This window comes from Lolium rigidum, chromosome 4, assembly GCF_022539505.1.
Source record: "Lolium rigidum isolate FL_2022 chromosome 4, APGP_CSIRO_Lrig_0.1, whole genome shotgun sequence".
NCBI classification, from domain to species: domain Eukaryota; kingdom Viridiplantae; phylum Streptophyta; class Magnoliopsida; order Poales; family Poaceae; genus Lolium; species Lolium rigidum.
The window spans coordinates 15252946-15278507 of NC_061511.1; the positions used below are offsets into that span (position 1 = coordinate 15252946).

Consider the following 25562-nt stretch of genomic DNA (forward strand, 5'->3'; position numbering starts at 1 on the left):
CGTTGGGCGCACTGCGTGGCCCAAACGGACCGACGGCCAGGTCCGTCTGTCCGCGTGTCCGCGCGGCCACACAAACGGTCCAAAACAAAACAGATGGCCCAACACGTCCATTTGGGTCGCCGCGTTGGAGATGCCCTAATATCACTTGAAATATTATGAAATGAGAAATTTTATGCAGCAACTAAAGGTTTGCTTTATTATTTATGTCTACTATCCATTAACATTATTAAGACTTTACAGAGCAGGGAAAGAGGCCATGCAATATATTTGCCAAGTTAGTTTGTTTTTATTTCACGTTTACATTTCCGTTATATTGTAAGAAACAGACCTTCAAGAGCCGGTGATAGTGAATACTAGGATTCGTGCAGTTTTCTTGCTCACTGTTATCATATATATGTAAAAAAAATCTAGAGAACCCTATGATATAGTCAGTCTTATAATTTATGTAGAACGCATGTGAGCCTACGGTGTTGGGATTTACTTTGTCAGAAAGTTCTTGGTGCACCGGGAAAGTGCAATATCATTTTTAATGTTGAGACATTTACTAAGAATATTGTGTAACTATTGAAAAATAATTATTTCAGCCAGTGTATGTAATTCTTTTTTCCGTGGCAACGCACGGGCATTCAACTAGTATTGCTAAAAAGAAAGCACACTCCATCACACACGTTTTGCTTGTGCATGTGCGGCTCACACAATGTAGCAATCCCAATTGAAATTCCTCGAAGTTGATTGATTCGATTTAGAAAAAGCAAAAAGAAATGAGGCCGCGTAATGAACAATTTCTATACCAAACATTCGTGTGTATTCAAGATGACACCCTAATAATGAACAATTTGTTTGATAAACTACTTAAATACATTAGCCGGACTTTACACGTGCACGCTAGTGATTTGGTAACATGCACACAAATTTCACAAAAAAATGTACCTATTAAAACATCAACTTTAAAAGCATGATAGTGCTACCGGATTTTCGTTATGTCACCGAGCAAATCTCTCTATAACTACAAGCCTACCCTCAATACTTGTAGCTTCTCTCCTTCTCGCTTTCGTCCTTGATGTCCATCTTTAAGCTCAATACCGCAAGTTGAAATCAAATCAAGTGCTCGCGCCCAAATATCACAAAGTGTCAATGGTGGAGCAGAGAACAAAGGGGAACTGCTATACGCCGACCTGGTCGGCGCGTGCGGTGTGCCGCACACCCCCAGCGACCAGGTCGGGTAGTTTGGGCCGCGGCCCATTAGCTCAGGTACGTTTTTTTCGTTTTTTCTTCTTCTCTTTTTTCTGTTTTTTTCTGTTATTAATATTTTTCTTTTTTAAAATCTAACATTTTTTATGAAATTATTTTTCAATATTTTTTTCAAAATATGAACATTTTTAAATGCAAAAGTTTTAAAATTTGAACGATTTTATATTTTGAATATTTTCCAAAAATATATATTTTTCAAAATTTGAACATTTTTCACGTTTGAACGGTTTTTTAATTTGAACGGTTTTTAAATTTGAACATTTTTCATGTTTGAACAATTTTCATGTTTGAACGATTTTTAAATTTGAACGGTTTTAAATTTGAACATTTTTCATGTTTGAACGATTTTTAAATTTGAACGATTTTCAGATTTTGAACGTTTTCTATATTTGAACATTTTTTAAATTTAATTTTTTAAAATATTTCTATTTTTCGAATCTTAAAAATCTACACTACTTAAAAAGAAGGAACATGTTCCTTATTCTGCCGATACCTCAAACCCCTTCGTCGTCGCACTTCGTCGCACTGTCGGGCGAATGGGCCAAGGCCTCTGCCGCTCGCTTTGCATCTGGTCCCTCCGATAAAGATCGGCCTCTAGATTGACCTCAGCCAAAACAAAGCCACGCCCCGATCCAGAACCCTAGCTCATTTTCCCTCTCCCCCTCCCCTGTCCCTTTCAATCTCCCCACAACTACGGAGACGATGGGCCGGTCGCCCATAAATCATGGCGGAGCGGAAGGTCTTTTCGCCGGCGTGTGCGCGCACATCACCCGCGGCTCCATTGATCTCGCCCGCCTGCGTTGAGCGCTTGGCCAAGGGGGCTGCTGCTGCACCACGGCGAGCCGGCCACCACAACGCGCCGGCGGCGATGCAGCTCACGGCGTTCTCCATGGGGCCAGTTCACCGCAGAAGGCCTTCGACGACCTCGCTTGGAACAACTCCGCCCCGCGCGGCCGGTGAGGTGCCTCCTCTCTCTCTCTCTCTCTAGAACGGACCAATCTGATTAATTTCTATGATATGGTTTTGATTGAAGCTGGGATTCTTATTTAGGATTTGCAATCTCAGGTTCGTCGACGTTATAGACTTATAGACTTGGTGTGAACCATTTGTGTGTGATCCATTAGCTTCTTGAGCACTGCCATTTTCATGTGTTTCAATTTCTCTGCCCTTCGGACTCGGAGTCCTATTTGTCTCCTCCTCTTCAGGGCCTGATTGTGCCGCTTCAGTGACCAGGTATTTGGCGCTTACTCCAGTAATGATATGAGGAACTGAAAAAACAAAAAGAGCAATATCAGTACAGAGTTAGACGCAGTGAAGGACCTTCTTCAGTTTATTTTCACATGAGACTATTTTGTGCAGCAAAACAATTTCAAATAGTATAACAAGAAACACAAATAACCCAAGTGCAGATATGCTAGGTGAACTGAAGTTGATCCCTGCTATGCTAAATCTTCTCATATCGCCTCATTGTTTCAGTTTCTGACACTAACCCCTGTTCAGTGAACTGTAAACCGTTCTTTCTGAACTAACGATTTCCGATCAATCTGGTGGCGATAGCCCTGATGATTTAGGACACCACTTTCGTACGGACTAGCCAAACGGTACATCCAATCGCAATGACGGCACTTCCATAGCCCTTCAGTAAAGCAACAGAAAGCTAACTTTACTATGTTATATATCAAACAAATGGCCACAAAGTGAAAATTGGTGTCTGCAGTCTAATGAAACAAAACAGAGCTTTCTAGCTCATAACTCAATGATAAAATTTTAAGATCTTCTTTTGCGAGTCAGGGAGCCTCCGGGCTACGGTGATCATCTGTCTACCGTGGAAGGCTACCTATCACTATTATGAGTGGGCACCGAATTTTCCTAGGTAATTTTGAGTGAGGCCTGTAGTAGATTGGGTGAGAGGGATCTGTAGCCCAACAAAAGCAAGAGTTGGCGGCCAAAAGATGTTGGTAGCTATCACTATCTGACATATCTATCTTACCCTCTGACTTGTACTTATTTAGCATGTGTTTTCCGTCCGAGCTATATCTTCTACTCTGTTCGCCTGAACTAAAGGCAGTAGTATTCACTGCATCTCAACTAAAACAGAGGGGATAAAAGCAGCAGGGATGATTTCCCCACATTTTTCGGTCTAGGCAGAACACACGATTTTTGGGTCCAGGAACAGTAGTATTAAGAATATGCCAACGCATAACGCGGAACGGAAATGAAGCAAGTCTAAGGGCACTTAACACGCACCACGGAAGTATGCGGCAATATGTAGTTGGTTCCTGCCGATGAATGCCATGTCAAGTTATTTGTTACTACTACAGTATACTCACTTAATTTTTCCTATATTATCTAGATCCTCATATCAGCTCAGTTTTATGTTAATTTGTTGACAAAGAAATTTCTTTTGCTCCTTCACAACAATGATTCTAGGCTTAGCCTACACTTCATCTTAGTCAGGGAAAAGAGAGTGCACACATCTCGTGCCCGTGTTCTTCCCCGATGCCAACCTCCAAACCTGCGGTAGATACCTCCTGAAGCTAGGCCAAGCCTTTAAGCACAAAGGCGATCCTGTTCTTTATATCTTGGTTCTTCCTATGGATGGATGTCAACACATAACTATGGATGCATGTTTGCACACATAAGCATGCTAGGATCGTTATGATTGTCTGGGGGAAAACACTTAGATTGATGCATTGTAAATCTTGCAACCTTTTTACAGTTCAGTATTTGAAATGAGATTAACATTGCAAATTGCTTGCAACCGTTTTACAATTAGTATTGGCAGTGATATGCACATGCATTATTTTGAAAACTCATTGCTATTGGCAAATCGTGCATGTATTTCTAGACAGAATGGTTCATTGTCCGCTTTGTTTGCTCAGAAAATGACCCAGCTGCCTGTTTCAAGCCTCTCCGAACCTCAACCCACCAGGAGGACTGTGCTTCAGACCATCACAATGGTCGCCGTCCTCAAGCGTAGGTGGTTATCTACGGAGATTAGAAATTTGTTTTCCTTGTGTTGGTTCTTGCGCTCACATGGCTATGAGCTGTCTTGCTTGATTTACAAAGTAACATCCTGTTCAGTTGCATGGAGACATATCATAGCCCTTGAAGCAAGTCATAATAACCTGGTTCTAGATTCTCAAGCAGATGAAACACCCGGAGCCAAGATCATTGGGGTGTCGATAGGTGGTAGCGACATGACTCCAAGATTCAAGGTGACCAGAGCAATGGAAAGGATCTTCAGGAAGTATGAAACGGGGCTCTTCGATTGGATGTAAGTGCTTGCACGATGTCGCCCTCCATCCCATCATCCTACCCGAGATAGCGAGGAAGAGCGGGAGTGTTGGAGTTGATATAAGAGAGGTCAAGGCATCTATAGCAGTAGGATCCTATAATGGCTCGAGGATCCTTCAGTCACCAAAGGGATGTGAACCTTCTGCGCTTCCACGACGCGGTTTTTTTTATTTCTTTTCAGTTTGTGTTCTATCGAATGGTACTGCATACCTTGCTAGAAACTTTTCATTTCTAAATTTATGTACTAATTAATGTTTACATCAAATACTAATCGAAAATTCCCTATTCTTTCTTTTGAACTTTGTGCAGACAACGATCAGATTATCGCATTTTACGCTGACTTTCTTTTCAACATCAGAGTTACCGTGCAATTCTGTTCTAAGATATATCCAGTATATGAGACTTACTTGCACGATGGTTTTAGTACATCATAAATGTTAGAATCCTTAACACAAAAGCAAGCATCAATTTGTACACAATCTACAATTCCCATTCACGAATGTTGCATAGGTAATTTATTTTCCTCATGAATTCAGGAATGTTGTATATATACTTTTTATTCCAGGAATGTTGCATAGTTATTTTCTAGAATCGATTCCTTGTTCCACACCACTCTTAATTTTATGTCTAAGACTGCATGATTCATTCTTCCAGTCTTTCTATCAATTTCTCTTCTTTCTTTATGTCTAACCATGTTAGTGGAGATGAAGCTATGATGTGAACATGGAGGCCAATCAGATGGTTGTGGTGGCAGATCACAAGGGCGACGAGTTCATCAGCCTTGAGGCCCCTTGAGGAGGTTGGTTGTAAGATCAAACTCCATTAGGTTTCCGTTTTCTTTACTGTGTTCTGCAAGAAGGAGCATTGTTTGAAGGAACGCATGGAAAAAATGATATTACTGCTTCGGTAGTTTCTAGATATAGAGCTTCATCTTTAGTTCTTTGCTGATTGTATATTGACAAGTGTATTAACGGGATGCATACATAGTGCTCATTGATAAGAAATTTTTGAGGAGTTCATGTTGCTACGTTCTAAGTATAAAGTACGAAAATGCTGTTTGTATGCAATAATCTATTGCTTCATCAGTGGTAACTGTTTTGCAGTATGCATGCATATTTGACATTTGAAAGTTTCGTAACTACATTATATTTCTCTCTCTGTAGTAGTACGGGACACCATAGCTTCTATATTATGTTGTTACTTTAGGCCAAAAAGTGAACTAAATCTCACGAAGCCAGGGGCTCCTCGCGTCGCTCCCCAGGCGACGCCGGGAGCCAAACCCTACCCGCGCCGCCAGCAACCGACCTACGCCGCCGCTGCCGCCGGCCCTTGCCGCGGTGGCGGCGGGCCTCATCTCCAAAGGGGGTGAGGGAGGCTCGAGCTCTTTCCCGTCGGGGTGGCCGGCCCGTGTGGGGTGTCGCCGGAGGGGAGGGTGGAAGCCAGGGCGGCGGCCCTGGAGTCCCGTCTGCTGCGGCGGCGGGGTGGTGCGGCTGGGCGCTGCGGGCTGTGGAGGCGCGGCCGTGGCGTAGCAGCGGCCGGCGGTGCGGGGCGTTCGGGGCCCGATCTGGGCCGCAGTGGTGTGGGGCGCCTGAGGTGGTGCGGTGGAGCGCGGGAGCGGTCCGCTCGTTGCCGGAGGGGTTACTCCGGGCAAGCGCCGGGGGTGGCCAGGCGGGTGCCGCTGCGAGGTGGCTCCAGGCGGGCGTGCGAGGATGGCCGGGTTGGGCGCTATGTGGCGCGGAGGTGGGCGCAAGGACACCGGAGCGGCGGCTCCGGGACGTTGGGGTCCGATGGGGAGGCGGGCCGTGGCGGCGGCCCGGCGGATGCGGCGACGCTTGGGCCATGTGGATGGTCGGGCTGCGTTGCGTGCGGTCCCTCGGCTGATGTGCGGTGCAGGGATGGTCCGGGGCGCGCCGTGTTGGTCATTTTCTGGCCTCGCTCGGGTTCCAGATGGCTTGGGCAGCGTGAAGCTTCGGTGTCTCCTATGCGGCGGTCGCGCTGTCGCCGCATGGGAGGTGTGTGTCAGTGAAGTGCGGACTGGCGAAGCTTCGTCTTGTTGTCCGGTTGCGTGGGAATGTTGTAGGCTTGATTGCTCCAGGCGAAAGCCTGACCGCGTGGCGTCCGTGGACGTCGCCGTCCTTCTTGGGGGGCGGTCGTGGAGCTCTTCGACCTTCGCTATCACCGGGTTCACGTCTTCGGGTGAAAGCCTAGATCCTGCCTTGCGGGATCGGATGACGGCGTCGTTCTATCGTCGCTTCCCCTCTTGAGGGCATCGTCTTGAAGCCGGTGATCCCCTTCCCGCACTCCGTCGGGCTGGCCGCACACGACATCTGGGTTGGCTGGTGGTCAACCGGTGATGCGGGTGTTCTGGGGTGGAGGTTTTGCGAGGCAACGACAATGGTGATGAGCAAGGCTTGGTTGCACAAGCCCATGTTAGTCGGCTCCGTTCCGGCGTGTCCGAATGTCTTCGGGTTGGTCTCCTCTTGATGTGAAGTCGAAACTACTTTTGGGAAGTGTACGGGTTTCGTCTTCAGAATCGGAGCTGCCAGCCTCTTCTCGAAGAGCCATCTGTTTGGCATAGGTCAACTTGAGCTTCGCATATGTGTAGCTTTTGTGGTAGCCAGGGTGGTTGCGTGTGCCCCTCGTGGTGGCGAGTGGGCAGTTGTGAGTGTGGGCTTGACCCTGTAGGTTTTCGCCCGGTTTTCTTCTAAAAACCGGGCACCTTCTACTTAATCAATGAATGAGGCAAAGCTTTTGCCTCCGTTTAAAAAAAAAATTATGTTGTTGTTCAAGTTCAAGTAACATGACAAATTTGCATGCTTGCTAAATTTCTTAGTGTACTCATCAGAACTATCGCCTCTCGGTCTCTATAGTATTTTGATTATGATGCGTGACTTCCTATGCAAGGAGTGTCATAAAATCTGGAGGAGCTTGACGAGAAACAAGGTGATTAATGACCCTCTTGCCCTTTCGGAATTTCTTAGACTTTCCTGAAAAATGCAAAATTTTGATCTGATATTTGTTTCATGTACCATACAAAGGTAAGGGCAATCAGACACATAGGGCCTGGACAAATTAGCTTATCATAGAGGCACAACCCAATCACAGGTAGCTCACTACTTGCATTATTGTGTAAATAATTTGTAATAACGAGAAAAAATTGAATACTGCTATGTTGCCACTGTAGTTTTACCTTATGGAATAAAAAATTCCACCATTGTTAGAAAACAAAAGTAGAAGATCCGAACCTTCTATTTGGTAAAGACTATTTTAACGCTGAGATATAACATGTTTTCACCAAGGAGGGCAGTTCAAGCAATGCAAAGCCATGGCCTCCAATGACCTCTGATTCTCTTCCTCATCAAAAGTTGCATGCCTGCCATTATTTGAGAATGGTTTCCTGATGATACGTGTATATCTGAGACTTTGTGCGCATTCCACAAGGATTTGGATCCTCACGATACAGTATATATGACAATGATGGATCTTTGGAAAATAGTTTGCTTTTTGACTGGAAAGGAAAATGTGCAATTTGAAGCAATTTTTTGATATTCATGAATCTAGAACTCAGTTGGAGAAAAATGTATGTTCTTAAGTTCATGGATGGACAATTTGTGAGCTGGAGCTTTTTTTGGGTTTTGTAAACTTACTTTTCTCAACTGGTTGTTTGCTACCTAACTGTACTTGATTTTTCCCCCTTCCCACGAATTTAATTTCTATGGCGCTATGAGAGAAAGGTTCACCTCCCTGAAATTTACGTTCCAAATACTGCAAAGCCTCCCTATGTATGCATGACAATGGATATTTCCATCATCACCTCAAACTATGATGTCTTCTCTCAGTATTACGAGATTCTGTTTCGGAAGATCTGTTGGTCACAATGGATAATTTTCATTTACATGGCATATGCGTATATGTTTGGCTTATTGAATAATCATATTGTAATACTTGAACTTATGTGAGGACTAACCTATGCTAAACATATGCAGATGATTACACGTGTACCACATATCCTGTTGAGACAAGGTCTGTCACTCCTCTTCCATGGCGCCAAGCGCCGGGTTGTGGACCTACCACAAGCTAGCCTCCTCCCTCGAGTACCATAACCAACGACAAGCGGCGGAGAAGAACATGGGCGTGCCACCAGGGATAGGTAATGGCGGCAGCGGTGGGGAGAAGGCGTTCATCGAGGCTAGCGGCAGCGGTGGGGAGAAGGCGTTCATCGAGGCTAGCGGCTGGAAGGCAGGGGACTTGGCAGTCCGGTCGCCAGTAGTGGGGAGGCAAGGAAAGGATTCTTCACCAAAGGGAAATGGAGGGAGATAGAAAGAAGGAAGGTCGAGAGTGGGGAGGCATGCGAGAGGCACTAAGAGGGTGGCCGTGTCCCAGCTTTGGGTGTGAGTTTCTTTTATTTCCAGTTTGGGTGTGAGTTTCTTTTATTTTTTCGCAGTGTCATGACTCATGGAAAGTTTCAAGTTAATTAAGGCTTAAAAAGAAAGTTTGATTATGCGTATATGTGGCTACAAAATTACGGCTACGTGGCTGCAAAATTACGGCTTCTCAATATATATCGACATCCTAAATGCATTTGAAAACTTGTTGCTAGAAAATTATGACTTCTTGAAATGCATTTTAATTGAATGTCAAACTACATGGTTGTCAAAACCTAAATATATCACGGGACCATGGCAAGACATTTTACTATCTCGAGGTGGAAGGAGCACATGTTTTCATCAAGTGCAAGGAGTTTAACCTGGTGTGTGACGAAACATAGACTGGGGCATGTTCGACATAAATGATCGCCTTGATAGATGCTGATATGGCACTACATATGGTATATGGTCTGAGAAATATCGGAACACTTGAGGATTCAACAGATGAACCAGATTAGTATCCGTGTAGGAGATATTCCTTTCTCGTTAAAGATGTTGCTGACGGGGCTTAATGTCATCTTATATATGTGCATTGAAAAATAAAATATGAGATCCGTGGCAACGCACGGGCATTTGTACTATAATATAAAAAAAGGAAACCGAAAAAACGAAAGAAAAACAAAAACAGAAAAAAGAAAACAGAAAAAAAAGAAACAGAAAATAAGAAACAAAAAAGAAAAGAAAAATCGAAAAAGGAGGCAGCCCGCACCCAACTGGGCCGGCCCGTACCGCGCGCAGGGTGTGCGGCGCGCGGTACGCGCCGACCTGGTCGGTGTATAGGGTTTGCTAGAACAAAGAGTAGGAAGGAAGGGTGTGTACTTGGTGGCCGTGAAGGTCAATTCATATCCGGATTGGGTATGGAAAAGACATAGATAAGTCTCTTTAAATGTAAGCCCACAATGGTTTTTTAATTTGCTAAGAAAGCCCGTGATGTGAGGGAGAAGAGAATAAGTCAATCATCAGATTCATGCTTTTCTAGGTGTGTGAAACGAGAGGTTAAAATTGTGCGTGGTGATTGAAACTTTGAAAGATTAGATGTTCAAAGATCATTTTTTATCACAGGTCAGGAAAAATGAACATTAGTGTATATTGTATGAACATGTGTAAAGCGGGGGGTATTTTTCATGCTCCCACACTAGTACATAGCAGGCCTTCACATATAGTTAAAATGGTATGTCGCACATGATAAAACTTAGGGAAACGCTGACGTTCCCCCGGGGGATAACTCACGCGATCCTCCGCCTCGTCCAAACAACGCGTGTCCATGTGGACCCCACCCGTGATGCACGCCTCCTTTCTCTTCGATCCACAAATCCTGGCTCTCTCGCCTGAGCCGCCCGAGATCCCCATTTTTGCTGCCGCCCCTTATCCCCGCCGCCGAATAGAGCCTCTCCCCCGTCGCCGTCCAGAGCTCCTTCCGCCGTCGCCCGCCGGAGCTCCTCCCTCCGCCACTCGCCGGAGTGCCCTTCTTCCTCAAGGTCGAGGCGGCTTTCCTCGGCGAAAGACCCAACGGCAAGGGCCGTTTCCTCCGCAGTAGTCGAGCGGCCTCCGTGGTCGCAGGCTTGGTGGGCGGAAACGCGCGCGGCGGCTTTCTCCGTCCGCCCCGCTCCTCCCCGGCCGCTCTGTGCTCCTCCCCGTCCGCTCACCGTTGATCCCCGGCCACTCCCGCTCCTTCCCGACCGCTTCCGCCGGATTCTTTTGTGTTTTTTTGCCACGCGGTGAGGCCGAGCTCCGGCTACCGGCGGGGAGTAGCAGCAGGGGTCGCGGACCATGGCCATCCGCTGCTCCTCCGCCGCCCCGCTACCGATGGCGGCGGGTGCCGCCGCTACCGGCGGTGGCCCCCGCCGCAACCGGCGGTGGCCGCCGCTACCATCGGCTTTGGCTTCGCTATGACCGGCCGACGTCTCTCGCTACCATGGCATAGCGGTGGTGCTCCATGCGGCGGCCTGCTCGCTACCATGGCACGGCGGATGTGCTACGAGTCCTCCGGCGAGTCTTCGACGAGATCGGTTTTGCTACAATAGCAAAAAAAAGCCGCTACATTTTTGTGTTTTTTTTGCTACTTTAGCATATTCTTTTTGCTACCATGTCTCCGGTGAGGTTTCCGGCGACGCCTCCGGCGAGGTCCCGGGTGACATCTCCGGCGAGTTTTTTTTGCAAGCTCTCCGATGAGGTCGGTGTTGCTACAATACTAGAATTTTTTTGCTACAATAGTACAACATTTTCGCTACATCGTCTCCGGCGAGGTCTCCGGCGAGTCTCCGACGAGATCTGTGTGTATTTTGGTGAACCGTGTTTTGCTACAATTGTGTTGATTTTGCTACAAACGAACCGTTTTTTGCTACTTTGGTACATTATGGTAGCAAAAGTGGGACTGAGGTATACTGTGACACGTGTCATGATCTGGACGGTCAAATCGAGCTAATCCAACGGCTGTCCACCCGGGGGATTAGAAATCTAATCCCCCGGGGACGCTCAGCGTGACCCTAAAACTTATCGTCACAACGTGAGGATGTGCCACGCGTGTCTACTACACATGATATATTAAATTATGTGTCATGGGGTCGACTATCGCAAAAGATTTTTTGTAACCAATCGTTTGCGAATAGATGCCCTTCGAAAACAACTTTTTGGACATGGTCCGTTTACATTTAATATGGTCGCAAATGACCTTTTTGTTTTAGGTTGGAGTGGGTGGCTCGCTGGCGGCGATGTGGAGAAGTCGGCGCGATCGGTTCGGCGGTTTGTGGCGGCGGAGATCTTCTCTGGTGGTCGCGTTCTTCGGAGCCCGTCCACGTCTCTGCCTCCTTCCCGATGCTCGCAGCTCGGAGGAGCTGCCGTGCGCCTACTTTCCGCGCCGGAGACCGTGGGCGGCGGCTTCGGTTGTTGAAGATCCGAAAGTTGCAGGTGATGAGATCCAGTCTGAAGGCGATGGCGAAGATGCAAGGTGGAGGCCCTTCCGAGGGTTCGAGGTTCGTTGACTTCCCGACCGCCATGGGACTCCGTCCGATCCAAGGGTGCAGAGGAGGAGCGGCGGCGGCGCGCTAGCGGCACGTCTTCTTCGACTCCGTCGTCTTTGTTGTCTTTCATGACTTGTTTGTAATTTTCTTATCTATTGAGGGCTGTTCTGTAAGATTTCTGGATTAATATCACTTGGGCTTTCTCGCAAAAAATGACCTTTTTGTTTAGCTTTCTAAAATCAATGCACACTCTATGCTTGATAAATAGTTATAGTAGGAACTAATTCACTTCCATGCGACGCGAGTGATGTTAATCGACGACATCTGAATCGCAGTACGACGTGTCACAACAAAAGGCAAAAACCGGTCAAAAGATAAATAAACCGTTGTCAAGGATGATAATTAGACCTTATAAATTTGAAGGACTAAAGTTAGACTTTGGTAACATTCTAGGGACAGAAATGACAAATCGTTATCAGCTATGGGCTAGACCCGCTTGGGCTTGTATGAATCGTTTGGGCTCCTGTTACTTACTATTTAGACGGACGCTAGAAGAATGGAACCCGCTCATTACTGGGCCAAGCCCAATACGTCACCGAAAGCCCAGTAAGGCCACGGGAACGAGGGAACTAAAACCCTACCCTTTCGTAGTATATATAGGCCATCTCTCCGCCCCTCGCTTCCTCCCACTCTTTGTCATCTCGGCGGCGGCGCACAGAGGAAGAAGCAGGAGGCGGCGGCGCTCGAAGAGAAGGTGCACGTCGACCTAGTCCGAGCTCGCAACCATGGTGAGCGCCACCACTCCTCCCCATTCCCTCTCCGTTTCTCTCGTCCGTAGATCCGATCCGTAGCCTCCTCGGTGCTAGCTTGTCGGCGCCGCCGCCGGTTGCAGAGATCCTTAGGCTAGGATGATCTTGTTCATGTCTCGGTAGATTTGTTCGGTTTTAGCGGAGGAGTTTCAGTGCTCGATGGTTCGTAGCGAGCACAACGTGTGATTTCCATGTCCTTGCTCCAGAAGATTTAACCCTTTGATGCATGTTGCGCTGCTGTAGTTCGTATGCTAGGTAAGATGCCTTGTGCCGGTATTGGTTTGAAGATTTTAGGGCTGGTTGTTTTACGGGGCTTGGCCTTGTTGGTTGTTGATTACAGATCAGTTCCGTCTGTATACTGTAGGTACCAAAAAATGTAGTGGTTTCCCTGGAGACCTTTTCTTTTTAGATATCATGCCTCTGGATTGTATATGTCTTCTTTCGTTTACATCTGCCTGTTGTTTCAGTTTGATGTCATGTTTGTGTTCTTTCCATGCGTCTAAGTTATATTATATGTTTATTATATCATGTTTTGTACAATAGTTTTTTGAACCCCGAAAGTATTTTCGTAGGCTCGTCACAAATAGTCATCTTCCGCACTTAGTTTTCTGTATGATTATGACTGAATCCAGCATTACATACTGCTGTGTTCCTTATATGTTGTGATACGAATTGATATCTTAATTTTTCCTTTACAGGCGCGTGGGTTGAAGAAGCATCTGAAGAGGCTCAATGCCCCGTCTCACTGGATGCTCGACAAGCTTGGTGGAGCTTTTGTAAGTGAACCAGTTCTTCTAGCTTGGGCTTCCAATTGTTATGTAAGATGTTTGTGTTCTGTTATCTGATACTTGAATTTTCGTTGTTTCAGGCCCCCAAGCCATCTTCTGGTCCTCACAAGGCCAGGGAGTGCCTTCCCCTGATCCTCATCCTCAGGAACAGACTGAAGTATGCTCTTACCTACCGTGAAGTGCAGTCCATCCTCATGCAGCGCCACATCCAGGTTGATGGCAAGGTCCGCACTGACAAGACCTACCCTGCTGGTTTCATGGGTATGCTCTCAACTTCTATTGCAAAATTTGCCCTTGCTTGATGTCTGGTCGATGTTTATGCCCATTTCATTTCTGATACATTGTGTTGTGTTCCCTATCAGACATCATCTCTATCCCCAAGACTGGTGAGAACTACAGGCTTCTGTATGACACCAAGGGCCGCTTCCGCCTTCATGCTGTCAGGGATGAGGATGCAAAGGTTAGTCCTATTCTATTCTGAAGCAGTTCTTGTGCTGTTCTAGCTGCAGTGTTACCTTTATTCATCTTTTGTTTCATTTTGCCATGCTGGTATGCTTTATGAACTGCTTTATCTGTGGATAGGACCTACTCCATGCTGTGTATATCTTTTGTTTCTCTTCTTCAAGTAGCAATTTGTCTTGATATTTACCTATCATTGTTCTATCAGTTGTCTGTTATGTATTAATATACTGTCAGCTTTATCAATCATCTGTTTGAATTGTTGATGATTCCAACTTATGCAGGAGGTACTGTTTTGATTGCAATTTGTCATCTTCACTCCTTTTCATACCTTGCAGTTTCCTCTTATTTTTTTTTAACTAGAATTGATCTGTATGCTTTCTTAATAAGTTTATTTCCTGACTGTAATTTTTCATTGTTTGCAGTTCAAGCTTTGCAAGGTTCGGGGAGTCCAGTTCGGACAGAAGGGTATTCCCTACCTGAACACCTATGATGGCCGCACCATCCGCTACCCTGACCCCCTCATCAAGGCCAACGACACCATCAAGCTTGACCTTGAGACCAACAAGATTGTTGACTTCATCAAGTTCGATGTCGGCAATGTTGTCATGGTGACTGGTGGGCGTAACACTGGGCGTGTTGGTGTGATCAAGAACAGGGAGAAGCATAAGGGAACCTTCGAGACCATCCACGTTGAGGATGCCCAGGGCCACCAGTTTGCCACCCGTCTTGGCAATGTGTTCACCATCGGCAAGGGCACCAAGCCATGGGTGAGCCTCCCCAAGGGCAAGGGTATCAAGCTCAGCATCATTGAGGAGCAGAGGAAGAGGGATGCTGCAGCTCAGGCCGCTGCCAAGGCATGATTCTGATGCGTCTATTTGTTTTGCTATAGCATGAGTTATCTGCAAGGATATAGAACTATGTTCCCAGAACCACCGTTTTTTAAGTTTTGCCTGTTTGTTGGTTTGCGAACCTATGGATGCTGCTAGGTGTAATGTGATGGTTTACCTTATTCAAGTACTATTTCGAGGCGCCCGTTCTGGTTCTATCCATCTGTGAAGTTAGGCATTATCTGTTAAGATGCTTTTGATTAGATGCAACTGCAATGTGTTGCGTATGTGCTCTTATTCCAGCTTGTGCTGATAATATTTGCTCTTCCGTTTGATGCATGTCTGCTGGTTATCTTCTCTTGTTAGCTACACCTGCCTTCTGCAGATGTCACCGTATCAACGACGAATATTAAGCTTGCTTGGTTAGATTAGGTTTTTTTTTTCTTGTGGTTTTCTGGTTAGATTAGGTAGTTTTTTTTGAAAAGATTTGGTAGTTCCTGTGTTCGCTACAGGTGACTGAAGCTGCACTACAGTCTACACGTACTTAGCCTCATCTGTTGTATTATTACTAGCTCTGTTTCGATACGTAATTGGTATCGCTGGAAAATGGTACCGGCAAATCACTGGAAAATGGTACCGGCAATCAATGGCTTTTGAAGTGAGCAACAATATCGCTAATTCGTTCTTTTAGGCAAGAATCTTGCACTCTTAGCCCTTCTTCCAATGGTATTCAGTGTGTTGCTTACTTGCTTGTTTGAAAGACAAAATCATCTTGCTTGCCTGAAGGACAAATTCATCTTGCCATAATATGATGTTCATCTATGCAAGAATAACTGAATAAGTACATTACGCTCAAACAAAAAAAAACTGAACAAGCACATTTCCCAGTTGATGATAAGAACTACCTAATCGTATGGGTTCATGTGATCGATGATTACCCTCTGTAGACCTTACTCAAATATATTCCAAATTCAGGCTTTTTGTCTGGCGAATGTAGGTTTCAAAATTTTGCAAAGGTGCTCACGACCAGATTGAATGGAGTAGCCCATGATGTTTTTTTTAGGCCAACAATTTCATTCATTCACCATGGAGTACAATACGTTTACAATCAGTAGCCAATGCCTCGTCCGCACAATCTGGGAAGTAATCTAAACCAGTCGACATTGTATATCTAGCTATTACATGTGCTACCTTGTTTTGATTTCTTTTTGCATGCACACAACACCACTTTGATGCATACATACTGAAATCATGTAGAAGACTTTTGAGTTCAGACAAATGCTCTTCTTTGCTTTGGATAGCCTGTGTAATAGTGGTACAGTCAGATTCGAAAATCACAGGCTTGTCGCACCATTGAGCAGCCAGATGTGCTCCCTCTCTGGCAGCCAGAGCTTCAGACTCTTGGGCATCACAACAATTTTGAATTACGACTTCAACCGAAGCTTGTTCAGTTTCAGCGACGTAAGAGCCATCAACATTAACCTTGAGCCATCCCTAATCCGGCGGCTTCCATTTCTGAAGGCCTGTCTTCATTTTCTTTGTTTCCTTGCTGGTTTCTGGTTGGTGGCTCCCCATTGGCTTCTTACCTTTTGGATCTAATGACATGTTTTTGGAGGTAAAACACATGTTAGCATGTAAAGAATTTGCATAATTCAGGAGGAAATGTACCGAACGTTTAATGGTGGCCGTCCCTCTGTCATGTATAATATCGTTCCTTAGGTACCAACATCTCCACAGCAACATCATGATAGCCTGATGTATTTTTTTTTTGTCTTGTCCAGCGGAACCAACAGCCAATCCTCATCTTTTTTAATCATATCTTCTTCCCTCGGCAATTCTCAATGTTTTCTCATCTCACATCTTAGAGCACTAGCCTTTGTACATTCAATGACCGCATGGAAGCTGTTCTCCAGCCGAAAATGCTTTCAATCATGTAGGCATATCTTAGGTGGTGCGGTTGTTCTCCTATTCAGTTTGAATCGCTTGGATTTGTTAAATTTGAGCTTATATAATATAAGAAGAGATTACAAAAAAACGCAGGCGTTGACGCTGCCATATGCTCTGCTCTTCTATTTGAATTTCCGTTTGAGTAGCGACTCCGTGTATATGTCTATGCGAGCTGGAAGAATCCTCTGGCGATGGTGCCGTTGGCGCCCCGGGGCAGGAACCCGCCGGGCACCTGCTCGTTGCGCGAGCCGTAGAGGATGCGCAGCGCCTCCGCCGGCGTGCGCTGGTACCCGAGCGAGTCCACCCCGGCGCCGAGGATGTTGCTGATGGTCCTCCGCTCCGCCCCCTGCCGCCGGTCCAGCACCTTGACCCCCTCGTCCTTGGCGCCGCACCCGGACATCCCGTTGCGCCAGTCGGAGATCCTGCGCGTGAACTCCGCCACCGTGTGGCCCCTGTACGGCGCCACCGTCTCGTCGGCGCGCTGGTACAGCAGCATCCTGATCACCGCGTCCTGCCCGGCCTCCACCGCCAGGACGCTCGCGTGGAGGCGCTTGGAGGAGTACCCCATGAGGGCGGGCGCGATGCCGACGGTGACGGAGGCCGTGACGTGCGGCAGGATGTAGGAGGCGAGGAGGAAGTTGACGGTGCTGTTGTACGCGTCGAAGGGCGGGTCGAGGCGCGCGCCCATGGCGTCGTCCATGATGGCGGCGAAGCGGTCGGCGCTGAGGTCGATGGCCGGGCGCGGGAACCCGCCCATGGCGTTCGTGATGGCCCGGATGTGGCCCAGCTCCTGGTAGCCCAGCTCCGCCGCGATCTCGGTGGTGTGGAAGTCGAGGTTCGCCTTGCGCGCGCCGGCCGGGGGCGGCCCGCCGGCCGAGAGGTTGCGGGCGAGGCGGTCGATGCCGCGGCCGAGCGCCGCGTGGAGGAACCACTCCGCCTCGATGAACTTGGCGTTGAGCAGGAACTGCAGCTGCTCCAGGTCGCTCGGGTAGATCGCGACGGCGCCACGCCGCGGGATGCTCGGCCGGCACCGTGGGTCGTCCTGAGGGACGGCGGCCGCGAGCGCGAAGAGGTGCACGGCCCCGAGCAGCAGCAGAAGGAAGGCGCCGCGCGCGCGAGCCATTTCGATAGTGCAGCTGGAGCACACGCACGGCTGACGGCTGTGCTGTCGTAGTGAGAGCTCACTTGGCATTGCCCGTGTGCGTGTGTCCGTATTTGTGCTGCGGATTCGTGTCAGTTTGGTAGTGGTTAGCGAGGGTTTAGGAGGGCACGAGAGGTTGGCAGGACACGACATGTCTGTGCGGGAGGAATTCTTAGTTCGAATGTGGACTGGTCTTGGCCTTCCAACTTCCAAGGTAGTTTTGAATCCGTCAAAATTCAAAATGTTTTAAAGGTCATTTGGCTACCATCACCTGGGATGAAATCAAAGAACTCGTCTGTGATGTCATGAATCAACTTGCTTGGCTGCCACGAAATTGGTACTGTATTGAAATTCAGGGAGTGTTTGGTTCCTAGCCACATTTTGGCAAGCTAAAGTTTGGCAAGTGTGACATCCTTTTCGCAGCAAGATCTGTGTAACAACTTACATACACATCTATACAATAGAAAGTTACAATGACACGTTCAAGAAGACTATGGAAAATCAAGAACGTCACCGAATAAATCCAGTTAAAAGGGGACATTGCATATATTTCTCTTTCCAATATCTCCATTGGATTTTGTTTTGTTATGTTTATTTAGGACAATAAAGTTTGAAAGCTCTTTTATTTACAATGCTATTTAATTTATGTAGCACCACGCTTGGATAAAGTGGTGTAAAAACCACACATCCTTCTCTAGTAAAACTAAAACACCATATAAACTAGCAAATATAAGGACGAGACATTTTGAAGCTGCTAATTGTTTTCATAAGGGTCAAAATGGTTAATTAATTCTTTGGTTACCACAAATAATAGGGAAATAGTTATGTCTTAGATCCAATTCATCTTTTTATCAGATGCTAATTGCACAATTTGTTAGCCAATATATATCCAATGTTACATAACACGCCCCCCTAGAGTTTGTTGCCAGATGCAGTTGTTTTTTATGTGTTTAGCCTTTTCTTCTATTGTAATGTATGGTAATTTTTCTATGTTATAGTATATTTTTATATGGTTGCAACAATACATCTTTCACTTCATGCTCTTTCCCAATGTTGCAGCCTTGCACATTTGATTTTCCAAAAGCTCTTCCTGTTATTGCAGCATTATATATTTGTTGTTGCACACTGATTATCCTCATGTGCAGCAATGTATCTCAAATGTTGTACAAGCTCTGCTTTCATTCCGTTCGAGTACTACTACTACCTAGTTGCACTTGTTGGTCTGTTACAAGAGTAGTGGATTTTGTTGATGGTACGGGAACCATAACACCACTTTTCTCACAGCTCGCATCCTTACTTGACTCCTTGCAAATTACGTGGACACTCTTGGTGACCAAGCAATACTAGGCCAACATGTATATAGAAAATCAGGTAGTGCAAACCTCCAACATTTTGTTCGGCGTCTTGAATTGGATGGAATATAGACACGTGGAATGCCGACATGCCGATAGGAGAATCCATGAACAAACTGGACGGAACTCAATGTATATGGAATATGGACCCTTCATTGGCGACATGGTGAGACAAAGACGGTGTGGTAGCTCGTCGAGGAATATGGTTGTGTCCATATGCCCTTGAATCCGAAATTGAAGTTTGCTAAAAGCTAAGTACTATCCTAATGAGAAGCTTGATGCTACAATTTTTAGTGGTAATGCATCTTCCACATGGACATCTATCTCGTATGGTCTCGGTGTGTTGATGATACAATTTTTAGTGGAGACGGTGAATATTTTGCAAAATAAAGATGTAGATCGCTAAATCTACACTTATGTGATGAAAGAAATAAAAACGATGTTAAAAGTAAGTCAATGTTATATTACTCATGTTAAGAGATGCTAGAATAAGAGTAGCCATTACATGGCGAACTATGCTAGATCTCATTCTCATAGTGAAGTATGGCTTAGTTCAGGTTTACCTTGCTAATCCCTGATTTTTTTGAATAACAGAAGTTGTTATTCACAAAGGAAAGGAAAATGAATTAAAGCTTGGCGAGAAGGCCTAACCTTAGCTCTGCACAGCTCAAACCGGCCAATTAGGACATGTACAATGCGGCCTCTTAGAGCAGGGCGCTAGGGTGATTATCCTGTCCTTCGAATCCTGGTCAATCCCGGGAATACATTTTGCAACGACGTAACAATAGGAGCCGGCGTTCCAATTTTATCTCCAACAACTAATGTTACTTTACAAGAGCAATCGCTACCCTACCCTATTCTCGAACCCTCTGCCGAGCTTTACCCTGTCCACATTTATTTGGAAGGGACGCAACAGAAAATAATTTCTTCTTAGGCGATTTTTTTTTAAATAATACGAATATTTTATTTAAGTGTAAGAATAGCGCGTGTTTTCAAAAAATTTGAAAAGTGTGACCTGGTCGGACACTAGCTGACCGACCGGTCAGCAGCTGGCCGATCGGCCAGCAACTGGCCGACTGCAGGCTGCGCAGATGGGGGACAGGCCGACCAGCGTTTGTCGGCCACTAGCAGGCCGATCGGTCGATAGCAGGCCGACCGTGCATGCTTTACTCGGCGCGGCGCGCAGACGCTCCCGGCCACGCAATCTCTTTCTTCTTCCTTCCTCTTTTCTTCTTTCTCTGGCTGTTCGTCGGCTGCACACGAGAAGAGCTCCAAAAACTTCGTTTTTCTCAGATCCTCACTGATTTAGCCAATAAAACTTCACCATTTTGCTGGTATTAGTTGAGGGAAGCCCGATCTACAGATGGGTTAGAGTTTGGAGGAGTTTGGTGGTGCTGTTCAGCAGCAATGGTGATGAAGTGGTGGAGGTTGATGCTGGTGTAAGGGGCTGAGCTGCTGCTGCGTATTGCTGGTGGTGCTGAGCTGCTGCGTGCTGTTCGTGCTGCTGCTGTTGGAGAGGCTGCTCAAGCTACAAGGGTAAACCCTAATCTTTGCATATTAGTGTTAACTGTGTAGGTTAATGTAGGCTGGTTTTAGTGTTAGTGTATTTATGTGGGCTGGTATTAGTAGTTGATGCGGACGGATTTTTTTTAGGTGAGCAAATATGACAGATGTAGTGAAGATAGTATTTTACTATGGTATGGGTAGTGTCCGATCAAATGAAATGGGAGTTGATCTGAGTGAGTTCAAATATGTAGAGATGAATATGACTGCTCCTAGAACATGGACAATTGAGCAGGTGAAGGATTGGTTGACAGAATGTTTCGGGCTTAATCCTGAAGTGCACACAGTGGGTGTGCATGCATTATGGACTAAGTCGGTATCAAACATTTTGTGGTATTTAAGGCCTGTAGATGATACCTCTAAGTGGGTGAGCTGGTTAAAAGGATCTGAAAGGAGAGGAACTAACCCTGTGGCATTAGTTCTTCCGGCGGCGAAGGAGGTAGCGCCTCCTGAAGGCGGTTACAGTGGAGGAGGTGGTTACGAATCAGGCTAGAGCAGTCAAGCACCTGGCGGTGGCGGTGGTTACGAGCCTGAACAGAGCAGCCATGCGGAAGATGTTTATAGTGGCCAGGGTGATGGTTACACAGGAGAAGACGGTGAGGTTGATGGTGACGAAGAAAATGGATACAGGCAGAATCAGATGGAAGAGGAAGATACAGAAGGTGAAACTGATGATGATGATTCCGATGAGTCTGATGATGGGGAGGAGGTGATGTTCACAGAGAACCATTAGACCACCATCAGCAAGCGCTACATTCCCATTGCGCAGGAGATAGCAGAGGCTACAACCGCCGACGACATCATACCGCGGAGTTGGGGTTCCACGGTTCTAGCAGCCACGTACCGAGGTTTGTGCAATGCTTGTACACTTGTCTCCCCCAAGTCTGGCCTTCTTGGCTGCCCACTATTGTTGCAGCTATGGTCGTGGGAGAGGTTCCCAATTGGTCGACCAGACATAGATGCTGAACGCCCTTTCGAGGCAACCTGGTTCGATGATGCGGACCACATCGACATGCCTACGTTTGGTATAATTTGGACACGTCGCGAGGTACATGTAATGACTATATTTCTTTTGTAATTTATACTACTATGTGTGTACCTGACTATAGTTCTTTTTCTGTCCGCAGAGACGATTTGCTCGCGACCAGGTCAGGAACTGCTACCCTGCGTTCACGGAGCAGTTTGACGTGCTCGATGATAGGGCGGTGATTTGGGAGCCCTATACGGCGGCAGCAGTGCATGCAAGATACCCTGGCGGGATCTCAGTCCTCTGCTATAGAGATTGTGCGTACTGGATGACACAATCGAAGATCATCTTCGATGTGTCCGTGGAGGTAATGGCCCAGCAGAGGATCATGAGACAGTTCGGTTCTCGCCAGATGGTCGATCCTCCTCCACCGATAGCACCTCTCCCTGCCTACGTCCACAAGTAAGTTCAGAGCGTCGCTAAGGTTAAGATTGTTCATCATGAAGGGTTCGGCTTACAACACAATAATTTTCTGCAGGTACAACAGGAAGGGTACGAGCCACTCCTCGACATGGTGGCTTCAGCGCGTTGGCTCGTATGTTGATGAGTGGCTGACCGCGACAACACACCTCTGGCGACACGATGAGCAGTTTAGTCCACAGGAGTTTGAGGCATATCTGCAGAGGTACACTGCAGCAGCGCGAGTGCGCCTCATCCCACCGATAGATCCAGCTGAGGCGCCTCCAGCGTCTATGTACGATATGTACCCGACTCAGTCCACAGCCGGTAGTCGACAGCATGCGGTACGTACTACTTTTCTATTCCACCAACATACTTGTCGTTTATATATATATTGGGTTCTACGGTTTATATGCTACCATGATCTACCATGTTTTTGCAGGGCCAAATGACTTCAGACTTACATGATGAAGTCGCTCGACACACACGTCAAGTGTCCAGTGGGCCTCTTCTGCAGCCGCGCGACCAGCAGGTGTCCTGGTTGAGGCGTCTCGAGGAGAAGCTACGCGGGATCTACTCGGCTATCACGTGCAGCCGTAGTTCCGACGTCGTTCAGCGCCACCTCCTTCCACCGCGGCCCTCCACACGACACGATCCACGGCCTCGTGTCACGCCGACGGCGACACCTGCACCACCACCTCCCGACCGGGCAGGAGGTTCGTCGTGGCAACAGCAGCACACTCCTTCGTTCGACGACTTTCACGGCCAGCATCATGGATCACGACCTCGCCTCACGTCGACGGCGACACCCAGACCACCACCTCCTGACCAGGCTGGAGGTTCGTCGTGGCAGCAGCAGCAGCACACTCCTTCCTTCGACGACTTTCAGTACTATCAGCAGCAAGCTGCTTTCGACGATTGGCAGCAGCAGCAGGCTCCTTTCATGGGAGGAGCAGGATACTCGCAGGGTATGTACTATTCTAGCTATTCTGTTCCGTATAAATTATACTCCACTTAGTTTGACATCACTTATGTTTCGTGCCACAGGGTACACACAGACACTGCATCTAATCCTTCATGGGGAGCTAGTGATCAGGACGCTGAGCACATGGAGTATTACAGCACGCAGCAGAACTATGTCGGTATGCAGACTCCTCCACCAGAGCCCACACAGGAGACGCAGTACGACCCCGAGTCCGGGTCCTGGATCCCTGCTCGCAATGTCAGGGCCCCGGACAGGTTCGGTTGGACACCCCGTGTTACGCCACCCCCACGACAGCCCAGACTACGCCGTCCCCCTGGCTGATGTATCACCTATGTATGAGACATTTATGTATGCATTACTCCTGTATGAGACATTTATGTATGCATGACTTATCTCCCGATCGCATATTTCATTTCGTGCTAAATCAATAGTACTTTATTAAAACAGCGTACAAAATTAAGATACAATAGAGCTGAAATTTAAATACTGCTTATCACTACAACAGAATTTAAGATACATCAAAAAACTAAAACTTAAACTAAAAACGCAGCACACCCTTTCCCTTGCCCTTCAACGATGCAGCTTTCATGGCTTTGGTGCTAGGCTCGAAGTCGTCGTCCGAGTCGACGACCGGCGGTGCAGCACTCTTGCCCTTCGACGATGCAGCTTTCTTCGCCTTGGTGCTAGGCTTGAAGTCATCGTCCGAGTCAACGACCGGCGGTGCTGCACTCTTGTCCTTCGAGGAATTGACACTCTTGCCCTTCGACGATGAAGCTTTCTTCACCTTCGTGCTAGGCTCGAAGTCGTCGTCCGAGTCGACGACCGGTGGTGCAGCACTCTTGCCCTTCGAGGACTTGGCACTCTTGCCCTTCGACGATGCAGCTCTCTTCGCCTTGCTGCTAGGCTCAAAGATATCATCGTCGTCCTCACTCTCAACCGCCCACCGTGCTGGATATTTCAAATCCCTTTCCCTATCTTCTTCATTCTTCCATGTTAGTGACTTCCACTTCTCATTCAACCTGATAAGCTCACACCTTATCTCCCGTGGGCTGCGAGCAAGCATCTTCTTCACTGGCCACCCATAAGAATATTTCTCAAACTCCCTACCCACCTTACGCAGCAAGGCGTCGCTACTGATTAACTCCTCGAATGTGTGTTGTGGGTATACTTTATGGGTATATCAACGGCATGGCCTAGATCCGGCAAGCCCGGGTGGCCCATAGTTGGTGGTGAGGCATGTGGCCCATCGGGCGGCCCAGTTGCTGTAGATCATGAAGGATGAAGTCCAGCCCAGGAACGAGGAGCCGGATCCTAACCGACCTACGAAGGAGGCCGGATCTGTGGAGGCCCATGAAGTATCCGGATCCAGCACAGCCTAGAAGGAAGGCGGATCCTTGACGTACATGGCAAGACATTGTACCGTAGTTAGGCAACTTGTATTTCGGCTAGTACTCTCCGTGTAAACCCTAGATCCGAGCGTCTATATAAGCCGGATCCCGGGAGCCCTAGAGGCACAACCACAACTCATTGTAACAACGCGAAAGCGCCCAGATAATTCCAGACAAGCAGCAGTAGGCCCCTGTCATCGTGCGTGTGTTCCGAAGCCGGGTAACTCGCGTACCACCGTCCCGTGTGCACTCCGCCCTATGGCCCCTACTTCTTCTCCCCCTCGTGAGGATCCCTCCTCCGAGGTACCGTCGATTAGGCAACGACAGTTGGCGCCCACCGTGGGGACTGTGGCGTCTGGAGGCCGGAACCGGGAGGGTTCCGCCATGGGAAGCTACGACGACACCATCGCTATGGGGCGCGTCCTCTACGCCGGAAATCTGCCGATCGTCCCTCCGGATGAGTGTTGGATTCCGGCTAGGACAAACCCCGTCAAGCTCTCCATCGTCCCAATTGGCGGCATACACATCTTCATTGGGGAAACCGTCGATTCCGACGGAAACCCACCGGTAAGTAACACGTACGCGACCGCCGCGAGCCGGACGCCGTCGCGAAGATCCGATCCGAGATGCAGGAGCTTCCTAAGGAAGATTCCGCCTCGGATCCGGAATTTTCAAAGCCCACCCAATCCGCCCCGTGCAGGAAACAACGGTGGAAGACCAATGCAGATCCGCCCGGGTCTCCCGTGTGTTAGAAAACAGAGGTGCCACTTCGTACACTTCTTGGCCCATACCGCCGGAACCGCCCCCGAAGAAGACGGAGCTGGTCCCGAGCAGGTAGAGGCACCGGAAAACGGCGCAGATCCGGATCAGCCGAGCTCGTCGGAGAAAGCGAAGCTCTGGTTGAAGAGTCGATTTTGGGCAATCCGAGCCCAATTTCCG

The 25562-nt window shown here is 47.5% G+C and overlaps 2 protein-coding genes and 1 long non-coding RNA gene across 3 annotated transcripts; 2 read left to right on the top strand and 1 right to left on the bottom strand.

Moving 5' to 3' along the window:
• The first annotated feature begins 3566 nt into the window (after positions 1-3566).
• Positions 3567-7872, top strand: LOC124649492. The gene is made up of 3 exons (XR_006986660.1): positions 3567-5347; positions 7453-7491; positions 7587-7872. It is a non-coding gene; the product is annotated as an uncharacterized LOC124649492 (long non-coding RNA).
• Positions 7873-12621: 4749 nt separating this feature from the next.
• Positions 12622-15026, top strand: LOC124707486 (40S ribosomal protein S4). Its single transcript, XM_047239143.1, has 5 exons — positions 12622-12723; positions 13443-13520; positions 13613-13793; positions 13895-13992; positions 14417-15026. The coding sequence occupies exons 1-5, from the start codon at positions 12721-12723 to the stop codon at positions 14852-14854; spliced, it is 798 nt and encodes a 265-aa protein (XP_047095099.1). The 5' UTR covers positions 12622-12720; the 3' UTR covers positions 14855-15026.
• Positions 15027-16931: 1905 nt separating this feature from the next.
• LOC124708286 (desiccation-related protein PCC13-62-like) lies at positions 16932-17891 on the bottom strand. The gene has a single exon (XM_047239968.1). It carries the CDS (start codon positions 17889-17891, stop codon positions 16932-16934), a length of 960 nt encoding a protein of 319 aa, XP_047095924.1.
• Between the last annotated feature and the right edge of the window lie 7671 nt (positions 17892-25562).